Source organism: Tinamus guttatus, unplaced genomic scaffold (genome assembly GCF_059628265.1).
Source record: "Tinamus guttatus ecotype Peru unplaced genomic scaffold, ASM5962826v1 Tinamus_guttatus_pri_ptg000011l, whole genome shotgun sequence".
NCBI classification, from domain to species: Eukaryota; Metazoa; Chordata; class Aves; order Tinamiformes; family Tinamidae; genus Tinamus; species Tinamus guttatus.
The window spans coordinates 930,285-950,454 of NW_028288545.1; the positions used below are offsets into that span (position 1 = coordinate 930,285).

At 33.7% G+C, this 20,170-nt stretch overlaps 1 protein-coding gene across 1 annotated transcript in view; it reads left to right on the top strand.

The window, feature by feature from the left end:
* Positions 1-16,628, top strand: part of RYR2 (ryanodine receptor 2) — a 362,813-nt gene extending 346,185 nt beyond the window's left edge. Inside the window, exons 95-103 of the mRNA XM_088522870.1 lie at positions 186-319; positions 2,662-2,722; positions 3,978-4,124; positions 6,812-6,946; positions 9,730-9,886; positions 11,334-11,398; positions 12,354-12,454; positions 13,743-13,794; positions 15,334-16,628. Coding sequence (XP_088378996.1) covers positions 186-319; positions 2,662-2,722; positions 3,978-4,124; positions 6,812-6,946; positions 9,730-9,886; positions 11,334-11,398; positions 12,354-12,454; positions 13,743-13,794; positions 15,334-15,429 — 948 coding nt within the window. The 3' untranslated portion in view covers positions 15,430-16,628. The remainder of the gene's footprint in view (positions 1-185; positions 320-2,661; positions 2,723-3,977; positions 4,125-6,811; positions 6,947-9,729; positions 9,887-11,333; positions 11,399-12,353; positions 12,455-13,742; positions 13,795-15,333) is intronic.
* The last annotated feature ends 3,542 nt before the right edge of the window (positions 16,629-20,170 follow it).

Genomic DNA, 20,170 nt, shown 5'->3' on the forward strand with positions numbered 1-20,170 from the left:
GTTATGTTGCTTCTTATTTCATACCATTTTAATACTAGCTTGGAATCACACTTTTGCAAACATATCTCTTTGAATACTGAATGCTTTGAAGAGACAAAAAAGTGTATGCTAACCTTTTTGTTTTCAGAAGCTAAAAACAACTCGTTTATCCAATTGATTTTCTTGAATATTTTTCCCAACCTTAGGTCATGGATAAATATGGTGAATTCTATGGCCGTGACAGAATAAGTGAGTTACTAGGAATGGATAAAGCTGCTCTTGATTTTAGTGATGCTCGAGAAAAGAAGAAACCAAAGAAAGATAGCTCCTTATCTGCTGTGTAAGCATTTGCCTCTGATTTTATGTGTATGTGTGTCTAAGTTAAAATCAAGCATTCAGAGTTTGTCATTCAGCTCTGAATCTTCTTACTGCTCTTTTATGTATTGCTATATAAGATAAATCAGTTGTTGAATTGGATGATATAGTGAATTTAATTCATTATAGACACTGTAACATATATGCTGGATTCTACTGTTCTGTGTGAAGATTTAGTTTAGTGTGCAGCTACTCGAATGTACATTCCCACTGTTCTGATAAAAATGTAACTACCCTGGAAATTCCTTTTCATAGTTCCCTCAGTTCAACTCAGACTGAAAGAATCAACAAAATTGACACTATTCATTTTGATAAAAGAAAAAAAAAATGCTCATCAAATACATTTGGGTGATCAAATAGTGACCAGTAAAATCCAGGAAGTTAGATGTTTAGGCTTCTCATCTTTTCATAATTTGTTTTGCCAAAACTACTGCTCTGCCTATCGTCTGGAAGACAAACTTGGAAAAAAATCATTCTGAGATATTAATATAATCACAATAATTGTATTAATTTTCCTTTCTAGGAAAAAATAGAATATCATCAGTTTCTTCTGAGCACTCTAAAAATCTCTTTTCCAATTATGCAATGTAAAAAAAAAAAAGAAAAAGGTTTTAAAATAAATGGACAGAATGAATATATTTTAACAGTTGAATTTTTAGTGCTACAGAAATTGTGGTGTAAGAATTTTTGTCTTTAGTACTTATTCAGTGGATTTTCAAGGATTATGTGAGGTATGGGGCAATGGGGCTTCCAGCATCTAAACATTTTCTGTGAAAAGTAAATGAATGTATAAAAGATTTGACTTGAAGTAAAGTTGAAAGCAAGGGTCAAATATTCATAGATCAGAAAACTTGCATTATTTTTCTTCTGCATTTCTCTTTGGTTCAAGTAAATTACTTGAATTCACTTCAGAACGAAAAAAGTACTTCTTTATTAAATTAGACAATATACTTTTTGTAGTAGAGAAGCAGACTTCTAGTTCTAAGTCTACATCACTAATTTCTAAATCTATAATGCTGGGTTTTTTTCACCACAGCAAACTCCAGTGATACTTGTGTAGTATTTTTACCTATATACACAATATACAGCTCAAATATTTTCCTTTTTAATTTGATCAAGCTATTTACATCATGTTAGAGACCAAGGTAGTAGGAAACTTGTGAAACAGATGATTTCCTGGAAGATAATAAAGAAAAATGAAGAAAAGGAAGAGAAATACAACATACAGATACAAACTTCATCTTTAGTACTTCATATGGCTGTGCAACTGTGTAGTGTATTGCATGTTTTTGTGTAGCATGAGGAGACTTACTGTCCTTATGTTTAGTGGAGTTCAGTATTAACACATGACTTCCCTCATGGCAGGGTCACTTTTTGGAGAAGTGAAATAGGGTAGAGCCTGTTGAATATAGGTAAGCAGAGAGGCATCTAGTCTACTGCATAATGTGGAGAGGTAAATGATCCAGGGCAAGCCTTTGAGCTTGGAGCTCAGAAAAGTGGGAGAAGGCGGCTGCTTCACTACTAATCATTTAGAAACAGATGAATTTCTATACTCTGCTTCTAAGGAGGTCTGGAAGTGTGTGAGTATCACATATGCTTCAGAGACTTGCATTGACTTTCTGCTTTCTTGAGTTAGAGCTACTCTAGGACTTGCCTAACAAATGTGCAACTCGATGCACTGCTGGATAGATTTTTTTTTTTTTTTTGTATAGATGATGGGCACTTGTTAACTCAAAGCTCTTCTGTTCCTGAGCATGCTTTTTTGTATGCAATGTCATCATCTTGCCTTACCAATACTCAGTCTCTTTCATTGCCATTTATTCCTGATGCCAGTAAAGAAAGGACAAAACTCGGAGATTCATCTCATTTCATTTCATCTGTCTTTAATGTGTTGTAGTAGTGTCTGAGAATGTCACCTGAGGTAGGAATTAGCATTTTGAGGTGCAAGATGTGTGCCCTTTGATGACATCTACGTTAGGCTGAGATGAATACCATAGAAATGCCTATTTCTCTACACTGACTATGAAGGGAGCCCGTGTAACTGACATGGAGATGATTGTATTGATCAGCATTAGGTCAGATGAATCCCCACCCGTATTTATTTTTTTGTTTCAGCTATTTTTTCTGTCTAGTCTATACCAGACAAAATGTATGAAATTGAAATATATCAGAACCTTGTTCTGAGTTCCTAAAAATAGCTGTGGCCTCCTATATTTGTGTCTTAATACACGTTTCTATAGATTGTGTTGTATATTTTCCCAGTGTGTTTTCATTTTAAGTGCAATTCATGTATTTACTTTTTTACAGGCTGAATTCCATTGATGTTAAGTATCAGATGTGGAAATTAGGAGTTGTTTTCACTGATAATGTAAGTTTATCATTTATATATGTGTAATTGCCTTATAAAAAGATATTGAAGTGCTTCTGAGGGGTTATAAAATACTCTAATTTACATGTATTTTTCTATATAGATGGAAAAAAAATGAAAAGGGATTCCTCAAATGTTTTCCAGGTTGCATGCATATTAGTCTTCAGAATTTCAATCTTATTTATTAATATGAGATGCTTATTTATTTGGGAGCCACAACCAAGTGCTATACTGTGAAATTACCAAACTGTCTATGACAATCCTTATTCCTATTTGTTTTGTATAGTATGTAAGCTTTTTATTTGCAGTCCCTTGAATATTGCTGGAGCACAGGTAGATCAGTATAGCTTATGTGTGTGAAATTACTATTATTTATATCACTGAAACAGAAGAATGTGACATAACAAGTCTGATAATTCTGTTCTTCTGTCTGTGTGCCCCCTCCTTTTTTTTAATAAAAAGAAGAAACAATAAACAGTACTGTGCAAGTTCAAGTTCAAGATCTCACTTGTATTGGTATCTCGACTACCACTTCCTGGAGAACAAACAAATTTGGCGCTAGGACTGCTGGAGAATGAGTGTGAACTGACTTCAGCAAGGAAGAGGGGGATTCCCAAGTTAAAGTTGGGATGATAACCCTCCAGAGTACACAGACAGCATGACCTCTAAAGAATCAGTTCTTGTCTAAGGAAGGGTGTGAAATTTCACTTATAAATATATAATTGTCTTTGTCATTTTTCAGTGAAAAACTAAAAGATGAGAGGAAGATTTAATTAACATTTTTGTAGTAGCTAATTACTTAAAACAACTTTTAAAGTATTTAAATGTTTAAATAATAAATCAAAGTTTGAATTAATTATATAATTCCTTTTGCTAGTTTCAGAGTGCATTCATTTGTCGTTTCAGCAAAGGGCGTTAATATCTTCATGTGATTATTCAGAAATTTAGAAACTCCAAAAAAGTTCAAATCAGAAAACTTTTTATTTTTGAAACTTTAACAAATAATGTTTTTATATTTTAAAATTAGCATTTAGAATCTGTCAATTTGAACTATTTCCTGTGAAGTCTGCATTTGCTTATTTAATATTCTCATACAATAAAATTCTCAAAGAATGTATAGTTTTTTTTTTTTTGTAGTTGTCTGTTTAAATGCAAAGCACATTCCAGCAACTTTTACTTTTCCTTAACTGTGTGAATAAATTGACCAAAATGGTCATGAGTTTTATTTTCTAATGTACTTGTTTGTTTCTGTTAGTCTTTCCTTTACCTAGCTTGGTACATGACCATGTCAATCCTTGGCCATTACAACAATTTTTTCTTTGCTGCTCATCTTCTTGACATTGCAATGGGATTCAAGACATTACGAACTATCCTGTCATCAGTGACTCACAATGGCAAACAGGTATCAAGAGCGTCATCTTTTCTCTCTTTTTCTCTCTTAAGAAATGCAAACCAATAATCACTCTTAAGACTGAATTTGGTTAAACTCTGAAAGCTGTACTGCAGGCTTGACAACAGAATTATTCTTTCATCATGAAGTTTAGAACTTGTGTCCATGGGAAAACTAACTAGTGGGATTTATAACCACAAGAAAATGGGATTAGATCATATAGCATTAAATTTATTCTCTAGCTGTTATGGATAACTGTCATAAAGTCACTGTTCATAATTTTTTCAAGGTTCATCTAAAGAAAGAAAGAAAGAATAGTCCACTGTTGGGGGTTCTTTCAGAAACTCAGTCTTTTGATAGTAAATCTTTTCGTATGGAAACTATAAAGGCTGAAGTTGTTTATCTGATTTTAAGCAGAGAAAATAGCCAAGGCTTACCATCTATTCAGGTCTGTTGTAGGAGTAATGCCTCATGTAATCTGAGATTTCTAATATTCCTTAAGTCTGGTAGCCTTCCTATGAGCTCTGTAAACAAATAGTGGTTTAAAAATAATAATAATAATAATAAACTTTGTCTGCTGGAAGAAGATAAACTAGGGGAAAGGGAAAACCTTTGTCTTCTCTATTTTGTGTACTTATTTGTAGTTGACCTAAGATAGAGCTTCAGGGCTATCTATGACTTTATATACTGTAGGTGCTAGAAGTCTGATGACTGTTGTCATTTGGAAATGTATTAGTAGCAACCATTATTTTTATTCTGTTCTAAGTACCTTGGATACTAGTGAAATGTAAAATATTTTGCAATTTTTTGTAAATGTGAGCAGAAAAATATGAGAAGCTTTCTCTTGCTGATTTAGTTCTGCCTTCAAATGCACTGTCCTTGTCACCTTTTTTATAAATTAATACATCAAAGAATGAACACAGTTTATAGTCCAAAACAGCTAATGAAGTATGAGACATAGAGCTATGAACATACCTTGGAAAACTCCTTAAAATCATGTGGTTAACTTAACATGTTTCATTTGTGCAGCAAAAAATGTCTTGAAAAGTTATAGAAATCAACATACTGCAGCATTTGTCCTTTGAAGAATACAAATTATTTTCTTAAATTCTTATTTCTAATTTATTGAAAGGATAAAAACAGGGAAAAACTCAGTCTGCACCTGAATCCAATTAAAGAATTCTACATTTTAGCTAGCACTGTATTTTTTGATTACCTGCTGCTTTTTATCTTAATATTGCAATCAGATACCTACACATACCCTAATGAAATTTTGAGTCCTTCTTGTTTTACATTATGTAAAGTGGAAGCTCTCTGCGTCCATGATTGTAGATTATGTATATGATTGCTCTGATGTCGCTAGGAATTGTTTCCAAAGAAATATTAAAAGCAGTTGTGTGAGAAGAGATCCATGACATGGATGTGCATATGAAAATGAATTCAAATGTCAGAAATTCCTTGCTGTTACTGACAAAAGCTTATTTGATAGGGTTTTATTGTTTCAATTGTCTCAAGTACAGTTATTTCCTTCTTAAATTTATATCAGCCCTCTATTAACTTCATCTTGGTATAATGCTGCCTGAGCATAAACAATAAAAACTTAGAAGCAGTGATAATACATAGTTTTGGAAAAGTAAACTCTAGTATAAGTTCCTATCAAGATTCACAAATTAGGCCTGAGTTGTTTTTCATATTCACACTTATTCTGATTCTGCAGAAAAATCCCCAAATGTATTTTTTTAACCTTTCTTCAGTGGTAGCACAGAATTAGTGTAACATATTATTTGTCAAAGAAAGATATATTATGATTGAATGGATGAAAAGAATTTGCCAGGAGTGGTACTTATATGTTTTCATGGAATGGCAAAATCAAAGCTGTTTGTTTGTTTGTTTGTTTTGCTTTGTTTTGTTTTCTTCCCTCATTGTGTAGGTCTTGTTTTAACTTTTCAGTAAACCTTATTTCAACTTCTCAGCTGTGCCCATTTAACTGTGCCTATATATTTCTCGCATAGAATTTGTTCTGTAGTCTCTAAAACTATAATGCAAGGGCTTTATTTGTAATGCCCAACTTTTTAAATCTGGCAATGATAGAAGTGAACTGTCAACACACTAGGCACGACACTTTGCTTTCAACTGCTTTCTGTAGGGCTCAAGGCAAAATTTTAATGATGCTGCAGTCAAGTGGTGGGGTAGACTGATGCTTCTGAGAGGTAGACATTAAACTAATGGAAAGAGCCTATTTTATTTGTGATTCCGTAGATGGAACCAAAACTGTTGTATTAAATTAGCAGGAAGTAATAAACTTCTAGAAATATTATACTTAGATAATGTGTGATATTAAATAGTACTAGGGTTATAATTAGGTGGAAAACTTTCAGGTCCACCTCTTTTCTGCCTGATTACATAAGATCTGTATGATTCTAATGGATTGTTTGATTGTGTATGTACGCACTAGATTTTGCAAGGTTTGTCTGTATAGTTATTTTTCTGAAGCATAGTTTTCTTTTGAAAAAATAGTTGGAATGTAGGTCTTTGCATAAAAATACTCATAAAAATATATTACCAAATGCTACAGATATACAGAAAGACAGAGAAAGTAAAGAAAGTTTTGCTTTTCTAAGGGTTCACTTTTTGCAAGGACGACTGTATGGGATACATGCATGGTGTTATTATATCTGTTCTATAATTTTGTTTTCCAGCTTGTTCTAACAGTGGGTTTACTGGCAGTAGTTGTATACTTGTACACAGTAGTGGCATTCAATTTTTTCCGCAAATTCTACAACAAGAGTGAAGATGGTGATATGCCAGATATGAAATGTGATGATATGCTAACAGTAAGTCTTAGTTTGCTTTCTGCTCTCTTTTTCTTAAAGTGACACTTTTTTGTCCTGTGCTTCATGAAATTCTCATTCATACAGTTTTGTATACGTATAATTATGTCATTAACCAATAATACAAAGTGAAGCTAAGTCATAAGTGAATGTCAAATAACAAAGAATATAGTGCAGATCCATAACAATACGACACACCTTCTGTGTGCTAAACAAGCATATCGATGGTAGAAGAGAATAAATTTGGTGCTAGTCTTTTCCATAGTTTCTCCACAAATGAAAACCAAATGAAAGCCACCAGAGAGTAGGCTAGGAGGCCATTCCAGAGGTGGCCCAGTTACAGTCAATAAATAACCTATATATATTGTGAAACCCTTTTTTAAGCTTGAAAATCTATTTTCACTGGCCTTAGCTGACATGATTTTCTTCTTTTGGCAGTTCTGTTGCTATGGTCTTTTCTGTAGTCATAAACCCTGACAGTAGTTTGTGATAGTATTGATATGGTGCCAGGTTTTGCAGTTGTGGTTGGTAGGATGGATGGTAGGGTACCAGTAGAATATGCTAAGCTGTGTTGATGTTAGTATCCTCTTAAAAACAAATATTCTACAACAAAATTTCAAAACCTTACACAATATTAATAGTTCTAGTAAATTACCACTGTGCAGATTAAAAACCCACTAATAAGATAAACTCTGAAATGAGCTTAATACTCTTTTATTTTTGTCCAATTTGGAGCTATTCAGTACCAGGAAGATGTAGATAAACTGGGGTATATTCAGCAGAGGGCCTCAGGATGGTCAGGAGCATGTGCTCTGTCAGGAGAAGCTTGGAAGAACTGGGCTTGTTTAGCCTGGAGATGAGAAGGATTCAAGGGGTCGAGGGCACCTAATAAAAACTGAGAAGGCTCTTCACAGTGGCAGTGTGGCAGCAGACAAGGAACATAAAGCGAAGCAAAGAGGTTCTGAGTGGTTTTAAGGAGAAACTTTTTCACCATGAGGACAGTGATCAGTGGAACAGGTAGCTCTGAGTGGTTGCACAGTCTTGGAAGTTTTGACCTGGCTGGATGAAGCCCTCAGGAACATTGTTGGATGTCGCAGGGTACCATGCCAACTTGAACTACAGATCTCCTGAAGTATTTTCCAGTGTGACCTGTTCTATTATTCTATGAAAATACTCTTTAAAAAATGTGTTCTAACAGGAATGAGTTTGAATGACATGTGGTGTGCTATACAGTCAATGTTTTCCTTCATGAAATCCGTAAGACTCACAGTATAATGCTACAAAAGTATTTCATATTTTATCTGCGGTGCAGTATGCTCTCATGTAATTTTTTACAGCAATGTCTCAGTTCCTATATGCAGATGTCAAAGTTAGAAGGAGGGTGTGCAGTTCCTTTTAATTCTCCTGGTTTATTATTCCTTTTATTGTTGTTGTTTATATCTGTGTACATACAGTTCTTCTCTATATGAAGAGTGATCTAAAGGAAAATCTGAGGATGAATAAAAATACATTTGTAAAGTCCAGGTAGCTTTCTTGAGCTCGAAGTGAGTGAAAGTGAGTAACTACCCATAAGGACAATTATTGCACTGTTTTTTTGTAGAGACAGAATTTTGTGCTCTTAGTTTGGAAAGACATAAAGATTGGCAGATCTCATTAAACTTGTGTCTGAAAAATTCACTTGATCAATAACAATTATTTGTTACTGGCCTCACTACTTCTTGAAAAACAGTGAGAGCCAAAAATCTGCAGTTTATAAGACTACTCAGAGAGACAGAGGAACCAATCCCTTTCTCTAAGCCTGTGAGGCTAATGTAATTTAATGGAAAATTACGATAGCGTGAGGGAGAGAGTTTTGTATTTTCAGCAGCCCACATTACTGTACTTGGCCCTATGGTATTGCATTTCACACTGTAGTTTTACAGCTTTCTCCATTATTGGTTTGTCTCTGCACAAACTTCCTCAAAGGTATTTCATTTTAGTTGGGAATGAACTATTTTATTAGAAATAGATCCCCCACCAAAGACAGGGAAAAAATGGAAAATAAAATTTGAGTTAAGCAGAAAAATGTTATTATAACTGCATTTCTTATATACCACATCCTTTTTATGTACATAAATTTTAAAATCATTATAATAATAGTACAAAATGATCATCATAATAAGTGAGATATAAAGACTGTTATTTGTAAAATGAAGTGATAACAACTCATCTGCAAACCTAGAGTTAGAATTTATCATTTGAACAAATTATTTGGACCAGCTACATAACAGTGCTAGGTTTTCAAAATTTGTAAATATCTGTGGCTTTTCAATTGTGTGTTATGCATCTTCTGTGTGAATTCAGAAGCATGAATTTGAATTTAGTTCCAGGCATATCTGTTGCCAAGGCTAGATCCAGTTAATTCAGTATGGAGTTGGGGAAATTAAAAAAGGGACAGACATGGTGGTAATCATATTTCCTACTTTCATTATTCCATGCTAAAACTTCTATACATTCATTCTGCTGTGCCACTGTGCTTAAGGAATTTGAAGCTTTGAGCTTTTGAATTGCTACATAATGATAAAACATGAAATGCTGCAATTTCACCTGTGCAGCAGCATTTCTGCTCCCTCAGAAGTATCCCTTTACTCAAAGGAGAGAAAAACATGTGTAGACAAAGCCTAGTTGCTGGAACAGGGACCAGTTCTGCTAATTACAGTTTTTGAAACAACGGCAAAATTTTTAATGTAAATTTTTTACTGCTAGCTTCAGGCAAACTTTGCTTTACTTTGTTTTGTGTTTTCTAGTGCTACATGTTTCACATGTATGTTGGAGTACGTGCAGGTGGAGGCATTGGTGATGAAATAGAAGATCCAGCCGGAGATGAATATGAAATCTATAGGATTATCTTTGATATCACTTTCTTTTTCTTTGTGATCGTCATCCTCCTAGCGATTATACAAGGTACATGTTTGTAGCCTATGGTGAGACTAAAAGTGTATTTTGCCTACAGAAATCTTAGTTCTACAGTCATCTTACCTGCTTAAGATTCAACTAGGACACCAGCAGATCATAGAGCACAGATTTATATACTAAATCACACCCAGCTGGCTTCATCCATAAGTTATTCTTCCCGATCACTGTGTAATCAACAAACTCTACCTAGATGGTGCAAACAGAGGTAACGCTAGTTGCCATGAGAATACTGATTTCACTACACTTTCTATCTTCTCATTGCCCCATCTAAAAACCTGTAAATGATCAGGAAAGGAAGTGATTAGAAGGAATTTTGTGGACATACCTTAAAATTGCCTTCCAGCATGACTGAGTAAGCTTAGGTAGCCAAAATCAATAGCTTTACTTACATGCTCCTGCCTGCAAGGATGTAATGATTTGGACTGTCTGGTAGGTTTTCAGAATGGTGGCAGTCATGTCAGGATTCACACGTAGCTTTGAGATGTTTAACTTTGTCTCGTAAAGCTCTGTTCGATCTGCTGCCTACTTACTTGAATATCCTCAGTGAGTTAGTAAAGATGCCCAATATGAAACAGTTTGAATACATCCTGATTAATGACAGTGGGAAGCTAGACAGCATCAGACAGAGACAATTCTCTTTTTGAGAGAAATTTTGACTGACTATGTGGCTGTTGTATTCTGGATACTGGGTAATGAGTAATGGGGTAATTTTTTGGAAGTCATTTATTTTTCTAACATGTTTAATTTTTTTTTATATTAATATGATTGCCTAAGAAACTTAAAGCCCTATCTGTGTACATGGTGCATCTCCTAAAAGTTGTCAAGAATGCCCAGATGATCATCTTTTATTACAGTTTGTACGAAATAACAGAAGTCTGGAGCACTGATCCTGTTCTGGTTTTTCTTTTTGTATTTCCCTGGAATGATCTTCTGCTTTTGTAAAGCTCTCATAATTATTTTGATATTACTAAATGACAACCATAGTAAAAGCAAGATGCACAGAGCTCTGGGTCTCTTTACATCTTTTATGTAGTAAATTCCAGACCTATTAAAGGTACTATATTAAAAATTCTATTACATATATATAAATATAATATGAAATAAATATAATATAATATAAAAATTATATTATATTAAAGGTATTATATTAAAGTCTCTACCACTACAAAGTAACATGTGTTTATATACTATGTAAGAGTTAGGGTTAAAGAACTGTAAATAAAACAGAAATTTGCTTGTCCTTTTTTAATATAAATGAGTCATTTATGGGCCATGTTATGGGTCATTTTCTTTGGCTTATTCATTTTCCTTCATGTATTTAGTTAATTGAGTTTTTTGACACATTGGCTTCTACTAAAATTTAAAAGATTCTCATTAGATATTATCTGTCAGAGTTTTGTTCTTCAGTTTACTATTGCTTTAACTTTAACCCTAGGTTTAATTATTGATGCTTTTGGTGAGTTAAGAGATCAGCAAGAGCAAGTCAAGGAAGATATGGAGGTAAGAAGTTTTATTGCTGAACCATTTTCTTTTTTCCCTTTTTCTGAAAATTCTCTAATTAAGATCAAAATTAAATTAAAATAGGATTTTAATAATCCTAATATTTTAATAGGATTAAAATGGGATAGGAAAAGAAGTGCTTCTTTAAAGGGCCCAATATCATATGATGTACAGGATAAGATTTTACTATCACACCTCAGTGCATGAGATGGAAATAGTAATTGAGAAGAAAACCCTTTTTTTAGGGTTGCCATAAAAGCTTATGTAAGCTTTTCTATTAGTGTCCAATAAAAGGTGTTCAGGCATTTTTAGGATGAGAAAACTGGCCTACATCTGGATTCTGAATAACATTTACTACTCTTTGCTCCCTCCTGTGAAAGAGGTGTGCTGTACTTGGCCAGGGTGCTACTTTTTATTTTTTTATAGGATAGCAACACAATTTGTCAAAAATGGTACTGTTTTGTGAATATGCTTTGGATCTATTTGTGCATTCCTTTTTTGTTTGTTTTTGACAGCTTTTTGCTGTTAGTGATAAATTAACAGAAAATCAGAAAGAAAGCCTAAGAGTTTATTTTCTCGTATCTTTTAAAGTTTATACTAATTTCTTTATTTTCATGTTTGTAAACTACAACAAAAGTCTTTGTCCATTTCTGTATGCTATGGTGAATTTCATATTTGAATCTTTTGGATCTTCAGACTGGAGTTTTCTAACACTCACTGTTGATGACATCATGTTATAGTTCATTTCTTGATTTTCTTCTGTTAATCTTTATGTGAAAATGTCAATGAAGCATCCATTGAAGTTTTCCCTAAATGAAAGGCCTTTTTTGTTTGGCACATACTGTATGTGATGAATGGCCATTTCTGAGAAACTTCTTACATTCTTCCTGAGCATTTCTCCAAGAGGTGCAAAGTCATACATAGTGTTGAAGTGTTCTGTTCTTCATTCTTTCAGACAAAATGCTTTATCTGTGGAATAGGAAATGACTACTTTGATACAGTGCCCCATGGCTTTGAAACACACACGCTACAGGAGCACAACTTGGCCAATTATTTGTAAGTCGAGTAAAAACGAACCCTTGCTCACTCATGACCCTTGCAGCGCGTGCAAGTATCTAATTCACTGTGTTAGGGAAGACTCAGTACTGTGTGGCTTTGATATGCACCTGTGTTGTCTGAATGAACAAGTGAAAGGAGGATAGGATCTGTGAGAAAAAAAAAAAAAAAAAAACCTGTCACTAGGAAAGCTGTTGTGACTTAGGGAAGAGATGTGGTTCTGTGGAGACAGGAGCAGAGAATGAACAAACTTCATTTCCCTGTTTCCTTCTTGGTTTAGTGTTTTACTAAGTTCCATGAAGTGCTTGAAAGTGAATATTTAGAAATACACTTTTTTTTTTGTCTAACTGTATAATAGATGTATTCCTTTCATTCTTTATAAACAAATCTCTTCTGCCTTTTGCAGAAATGATATAGGAATATCTGCCCTTACTAGTTGTCAGTCGCAGCTGATGGGCACATGGCAAAAGACCACTTTTTGCTATTTTTTTCTCAGATTTTCCCTGTCCATGCAGAAATGTTTAATAGCTTCATGTCTAATTCAGACTGAATATTTTTTAGAATTCCCACAAAAATGAGTGATCAGTTTTAATCCTTTTAAAAAATAACATTAGAGAGAAAGATGTTACTTGGAAACAATACATGGTACCTTTTTGCTGCAATGAAAGGATTTAAACTTAATGGTTGTTGTGCCAGACATAAATATCATATCCTATTAAAATTTATGTTTTGTATGAATTAAAAATTTTAATGATAAGAGTTTTGTAGTTAAGTGTGCACCTAAGTGTGTCAGATAACTCAACCCCCCAAACCTAATCTATTTTAAAAATTACTTTTTTTTTTTTTCTGCTCATGTTGATCTTGAGTTATATTTTCTAGTAAGATATCTCCATTTTTACTCATTAAAAAATACGTTTCAATGACTATTCCTTGGCATTCTGTTTCCACCTCCAAAGTAGTATTGCAAATAAGAGAGTGTCAAGCTTAGAAATCCTTCACTCAAGCTGAGTAGTTAACTGCTGGAAATCAAACTGAATCTCTTGCATTTTGGCATACTATTCATTGAGTGATGAGTAAATATCAAAGGTGTTGGGAAATTATATTTAATTTATCTGGGAATGCTATCATAAACATATTGAAATTTATAATTACAAGAGCATCATTATATTGTTGTATGCAACTGAAAATGAAAAATATGCATTCTCTATGCATATGCAAAAATACACATCTGTGAGTTGCCTAATGGTTCAAAACATTTTATTCATACTAAGTATTTCTTTGCTTTTAGGTTTTTTCTGATGTATCTTATTAACAAAGATGAAACAGAGCATACAGGTCAGGTAAGTAAACAACCCTGTGACTGCCAGAAGTTAATAATAAATCATCAAAATAATTCAGGTTTAGCAAAACTAAGAATATTCTAATGCATTGGTCCCTATATGGTAAGTAACTTAAAATCTTGTATACCAGATGTATGATACTGAAGGGCAAAATGTAAAAAAAAGAGAATCAACAGAGAGAAATGTAAAGTCTTGCTTTCTTGGGACATTTAGATGTTCTGTTGTCATTATTTTTGATTAGAGTTTATATTTTGGGGGGGAGAATCATACTTTACAAATAACAGATCAGAAGACAAACTCGGAATAGAAAGTACTGCAGAAGAGATGCTCAAAGATGGACAACCAAAGTCCAAAGAACTGTTTAGAAGAATGGGACTCTCCATTTTTCAAATAACTTCTCTCTTTTATTGCATATCTGTGAAAGGCAAACTGAGTCCAAATGAAAGAGCTTGTGCGTCTGTTTGAAATGAAACCTGTGAGAAATTTTTTCACAGAGCTTTTTTTTCCTTGCTGTTCATTGTTCTTTTAAGCTTCTAATGCTTCCTCCAGCTTCCTTTAGCTACACTTGTCAGTTAAAAAGGTAACAAATTTAGAGACTAGCGGATTTTCTAGTGAGAGCCTTGCAGCTATTCTGAGTGAATGTTGCAGCTCAGAAAGTCACCAGATGAAAAGCATCATATACCTAGTCACAGATCTGTATCACAGGGATGATACATTATAAATTTATATAAGTTGCTCTTTTTGAACTCCAGTGTATATACTACACAGCTATAAATATATTCCATTCCTAAATCTTCTTAGCTGGGTGAAGTAAAAGTTTGCATATATTTCCTTTGTTATTTTTGAATATCCATCTTTCCTTTGAGAATTTCTTATTAAAAAAGATAGAAATATTCTCCTTAATTTTTAAGGTATAATATTGCAGCATTTATATGTGCTTTTTTGATTGGTATATTATGTATGTAGTCTAAATAACTATACTCACCAAAACCAGAGTGTCTTTTCTAGTGATTATTCAGTTTTAATACTAAAATATAAGTTTAGAGATTACTTCATACTACATAAATTGAGAAACAGATATCTCTTCTTACATGAAATTTGTATACTAAAATGTGCACTTAGGTGTTGAATCTAAAATAATAATAAAGCCCATTTTACTCTGTGTAGGCATGTTTTTAAACGGCTAATAAAGAAATTTACATGAGTTTCTGTGAAAGAAAATATTCTGCTTATGTTGCTGTTTGGTCTTTTGATCAGGTTTACTTGAGCTTTACCATGTTCCTGCATGTGAAATGACAGCTAAACTGCCTGGTCTTTTTCTGCAGTGCACTTGAGCGGGTAACAAGCATCAAAAACCTACTCTAAACTGAACAAAATAATTTACATAATTTGAAGGTTGTTATACAGCAAACTGATATAAACAGAATCAGAAAAGTGCAGCAGCATAGAAATCAAAAAAAAAAAAAGAAAGAAAAAAAAAGACATGCTCGATACTATCTGATTGAATCAAGTTAATTATTTACATTTTGTTTCTTGCAGGAATCATATGTATGGAAAATGTACCAAGAACGCTGCTGGGAGTTTTTCCCTGCTGGTGATTGCTTCCGAAAACAATATGAAGACCAGTTAAACTAAGCAGAAATGAGGATTTCCACTCGAAAATATGTCCATGTGTTTCCCAGCTCTATTGGGAATATCTAAAAGATTTCTTAAATTCCCAAAGCTATGTACTTTTTAGAGCACCAAAGCTCTGTTTTTAATGACCTTACTGCGCTTTTATTTTCTTGTGTATTTGCTTTGAGAACACTGGAGTAAAGAACGATGAAAACTAACAGCAACTCTGGAAAACAAACCACTCACACATACACACATGCACACAAAATATCCGTATGCATAACATGTACACACAAAAAAAGAGACTTAAGACAGCTTATTTCTGAAACTGCCAGATGACGCCCTTATCTATGAGATCACACATGGGGTGCCATGGTAGCAACACTCATTCAGTCTATTTATTTCATCATCCTGGAAGGAACTATATGTAGTTCACAGAGCACTGTAAAAGATTGTTGTGGACACTAAACTGTGGGGAAATAGTGCCTTACTATATGTGGGTTGAGCTATGCAGAAGATGAGTGCATGGTGACATCTTTTTTTTTTCTTTACATTTCTCCTTTTCTTCCAAGTAAATAATTATTTTGTGTTCTTAGTGTGTTTGAGAGGAACTGTTTTGGTTGTGCACATCTTATTAAAAAGACTGGAGTGTCTCAGGACAAGAGTAGGTTATTCTCATCAACATAATTTCACCTTCCTCTTTAGCTCTTGCTCTTATTTTGGTAATGCTCTGATGCAACACTGCAACTTTATGAAATCTTTGTATAAGAACAAGAAGACTGCAAAAAACACTTTAACAAGAAATGTTTCATTGCATGTTTATTATGCAAGTTTAAAACAATCAAAAAAACAACCTTCAGAAGCAAGTTGATTAACATGAGAAAAACATTCACAATAATATATTCATAGTAATAAAGTGTTGTGGGCTTTATTGTACATTTGGAACGAGTGTCATCAGCCAACAATGTATATGTTATGAATTTGACAGTAGATTTGTTTTCTTTTAGTTTCTTTCATTTCTGCCACCTGTGATCGACAGTGGAGTTGAAGATTTTCTCGTTAAATTATTTTTTAAAATCAAAGCTGAAGCAATATCCATTCAGGGATTCCATCAGTTGCATCATGAAACACCAATGATGTGTACATCACTCCATTTTGAGTCCTTTTTGATTGTAATGCCAGTCTTTACAAATAAAAAGACAGATTCAGAATGGAATCAAGTTGCTTTGGGTACCATCTGAGATCTTTCTTGGAGTATTCTTATTTTTAGGAAGTATTTTTATTAATCTCCTAGTAATCTAATTATACCCATTTCAAGATAGTCTTAGCCTGCTGGAAGATTTTTTTTTTTTTTTCTTCTCCTGGGCTTCATGCTGTTCTGTCTCTCCACCTCATTTCCTTACAGGCTACAACTTTATCATAAAAGAAACTGTGCCAATATTCAAGTAAGATGCATTGAAACAAAGGAATAATAATCCTAAAGTCTTCTATCCTGCTCAATTTAGCTGAGTATGAGCATTGCTAGTGTGAAACTGGGATCCCAATGAGATTCAAGTTTAAATTTCTCTCCAGTCCCCCTTGAAGCCAGAGTGTGGGGTTGGGGACTGGCGATGGAGAGATGGCATAGGCTGGTGCTGCAGCCTTGGTTTATTTTCAAATTTAACCCCACCCAGGTGGGGAGGTTGATCTACTTTTCTTGGGTGTTGCATATTTGATCTGGAAATCAGAGAAGGCAACAGCATTCCTTTTTGGATGTAAATCATGAGAAGAGTCTTCCTATAACACACAGACATAGACATGTGCGTGCACACACACGCACACACCATTTTCTGTGTAGAAGATTTTACTGAGAAATGTTTAACTAGTTATTTTGACTGATGTTTCAAGACCTCTTTGTTTTGGAAACAAATTTAAGTGAGATAAAGCAGCATTTTTCTTGAACCTCAGCTTTCATGTTACATGGCTTCTGAGGCATCCTTGTGGTTGAATCCAATAATCTGTATGAAAAGTACATGTGAAGCCACACTTAAACATTATAGTCTTTCAGGATGAGATTTACTGATTGTACAGTGAGATATAAAACATTTCCTTTTAGGTATGAAATTTGTTTGTGGAATGATGTCACTTATCGCTTTCCCAGAACCAAGTTGCCTCCTAGAGATAGGAGCCAGTTCATTACTGGCAAGATCACTATTGAAAATGGATGCATCAATGATGGGAACTGGCTTTGATAGACCCTCAGCCCCTGGTTGAGCAGTATGGCTGTGGCCTATCTGTGACTCTCTGGAACTTTGCATTTTTAATTTTTTTCACAACCAAAAACTTGCTCCTGAGTGCCTCTTTAGGACCCAGTCTAAAATAAAAAAATCAGCCCAAGTTTTGGTAGTGTCTATTTTAAGATTTCCAGTGACTCATGCTGATTTTGACGCTACTGTTCACTTTTTAACAGGAAAGCACTATTCAGGCAAGTCACATACTGCATGATGCAGAAAGGGCTACCCAAGCTAATACTTTATTTTAGACTTATGCAAAGACAATTCTTAGGTTTGTTAAAAAATAACTAAATTTATTGTGACAAAAATAGTATCTTAGAATTTTATTGGATAAGCTTCTGAAATAGTATGTTGCAAAGCGCTCAGTAAAATAAGCTATTTGTTTCCACAAACACAGCCAACAAATACAGGCAATTAACTACATTTACATTACATTAAAAGAGCATTGGCATAAATATTCTATATACAACACTATAAGAGCAGATAATAGTATGCCTCTTGAAAAACACAGCAATTTTAAATTCAAGAAATTCAATTATAGTGCTTATGTACTTAATATTTAAGATATAGTGATACTTATGCTAATGCTTTCTTTTTAAAGCTGTTGTCATAGGTTGATTTACAGATTGTGATAGTAAAACTGTAATTTTCAGGAGGATTTATTACTCTTTATTGATGCTATTGGAGCTTTGCAGATATTTGCAGGTGAATGTCAAGCATAACGAAAAATAACATCTCTAACACATGGTGAACATCCTAGTGTATTCATGCTAATCTCAGCAAAGAAACCAAGGAATGAATAGCAATGGAAAAACAAATTAAAATGGAAGAATCATTAAGGTGTGATTGAATTATGAAAATTGAATCACCCATTCATTTTTATCTATAATCCCACTTACTTAGAATTGATTTAGTAAGGAAGAAAAATTTCACATTTTTAAACCTGCTTCTAATATTCTCCGCTGTGTCTTTTTTTCCACTAAAACTTAGAAGTCTGTGTGTTTTACTGATTTACAGAGAGGCAGAGAAAGATTGCTTTCAGAAGAAGGGTTGCTTATTTAATATCACTGGGCCATGTGTTGCTGTAAGACTGATCACTGCATCTTGGCCACTAACATGCTATTTAAACTGTTTTTGAATATTTTCATTTATAGTATATCACTACTATCAAAGGATTTTTAGTAAAGAATATGACTCACATTTCTCTCTATAACACCTTTAATAAATTTTCTACCATTTTCACAGATTCTGAATAATTCCCTTCACTGTCACTGGGAAAATATTTATAGATTCTAGTAGTTTTTTAGTCTTTTATTTTCTAAAGTAGTGTGCATTCATGATTTTCTTGTTCATTAGTGAAAACAAATCTGGTATCATTTCAGTGTCCAAAGCATCCTCTGTCAGGATGTCTCTTAAAGAGCAGGGGTGGGTTTGTTCTCTGTCTAAGTCTGTCTAATATTAGTTCTCATCTGTGTAGCTCCTTCAGTTTCTCTTCTTAATTATAGCCACTTTCATTAATAGACCTATTTGCTTTGTTTTCAATTTGGTTTATTTTTTCCACAGCCATGCTAAACCACAGTGAGCTAGTTAAAAACAAATTCCAATTAAATCATCTTACAATGACAAATATTATAGATTTGTAAGTTATTTAAACATTTAAATCCATTTCTGTGCCAGTTTTCTTTGCAGCTACCTCATTTATTTTTTTCCTTCTTATGAATAGCCCAGATTAAGATTTTTCTCCAATCTACATGCTGTTTTAACTGTACCTATGCAATTTCTTCTCTCTAACTTTCTTCATAATTATGTCTTTGTTTTGGATATTTGTAGATATTTAAGAAAAAGATGTGTCTGTCTTAAGTGATAAAGATGACCATTCTCAGCCAGTGTTGAAGTTCTCTGGCAGGTGAAGAGCATCAGTCTCCTGTGCAAATGGAGGTCAAGAACTGAGATTATTTTTGATATGCACAGCTTGCTTTTGTAACCGTATTGCCATGGTCTGATCTGCAATTCCAGAATTTTGATTAATCTAGTTGGATTCTAGGTAGGAAGACTTGAACTAAAATTTGGAATACATTAAATAGTGATAAGCTTTAGAACACTAGATAGTGCTGAATCATGTGATTCAAGACTTGAAATGAATAAACAGATCCTGATAACTTCTTCCTTTGATATTGATGAATGAGATGAATGCAATAGAGAGAGAGAGAGAGAGAGAGAGAGTGTGGGGGGGAAAGCAAGGGAGAATTATAACATGGAAAGTACTGAAGCAAAAGGATAAATAGATGAAAAGATAATATGAGAAATAATGGATATGAAAGGAGTGAAATAATTTCAGGGAGACAAACCAAGTGGCTTTATGCATATTAAGCATATTATTGCTTTATGGCCTGCTAGTATGTTACTGCTGCATAAAATAACCCAAGCTCTGTTTCATTCTAATGATTTTTGCCCTTCTTAATATATTTTTTTTCTTTTTTATTCAGTTG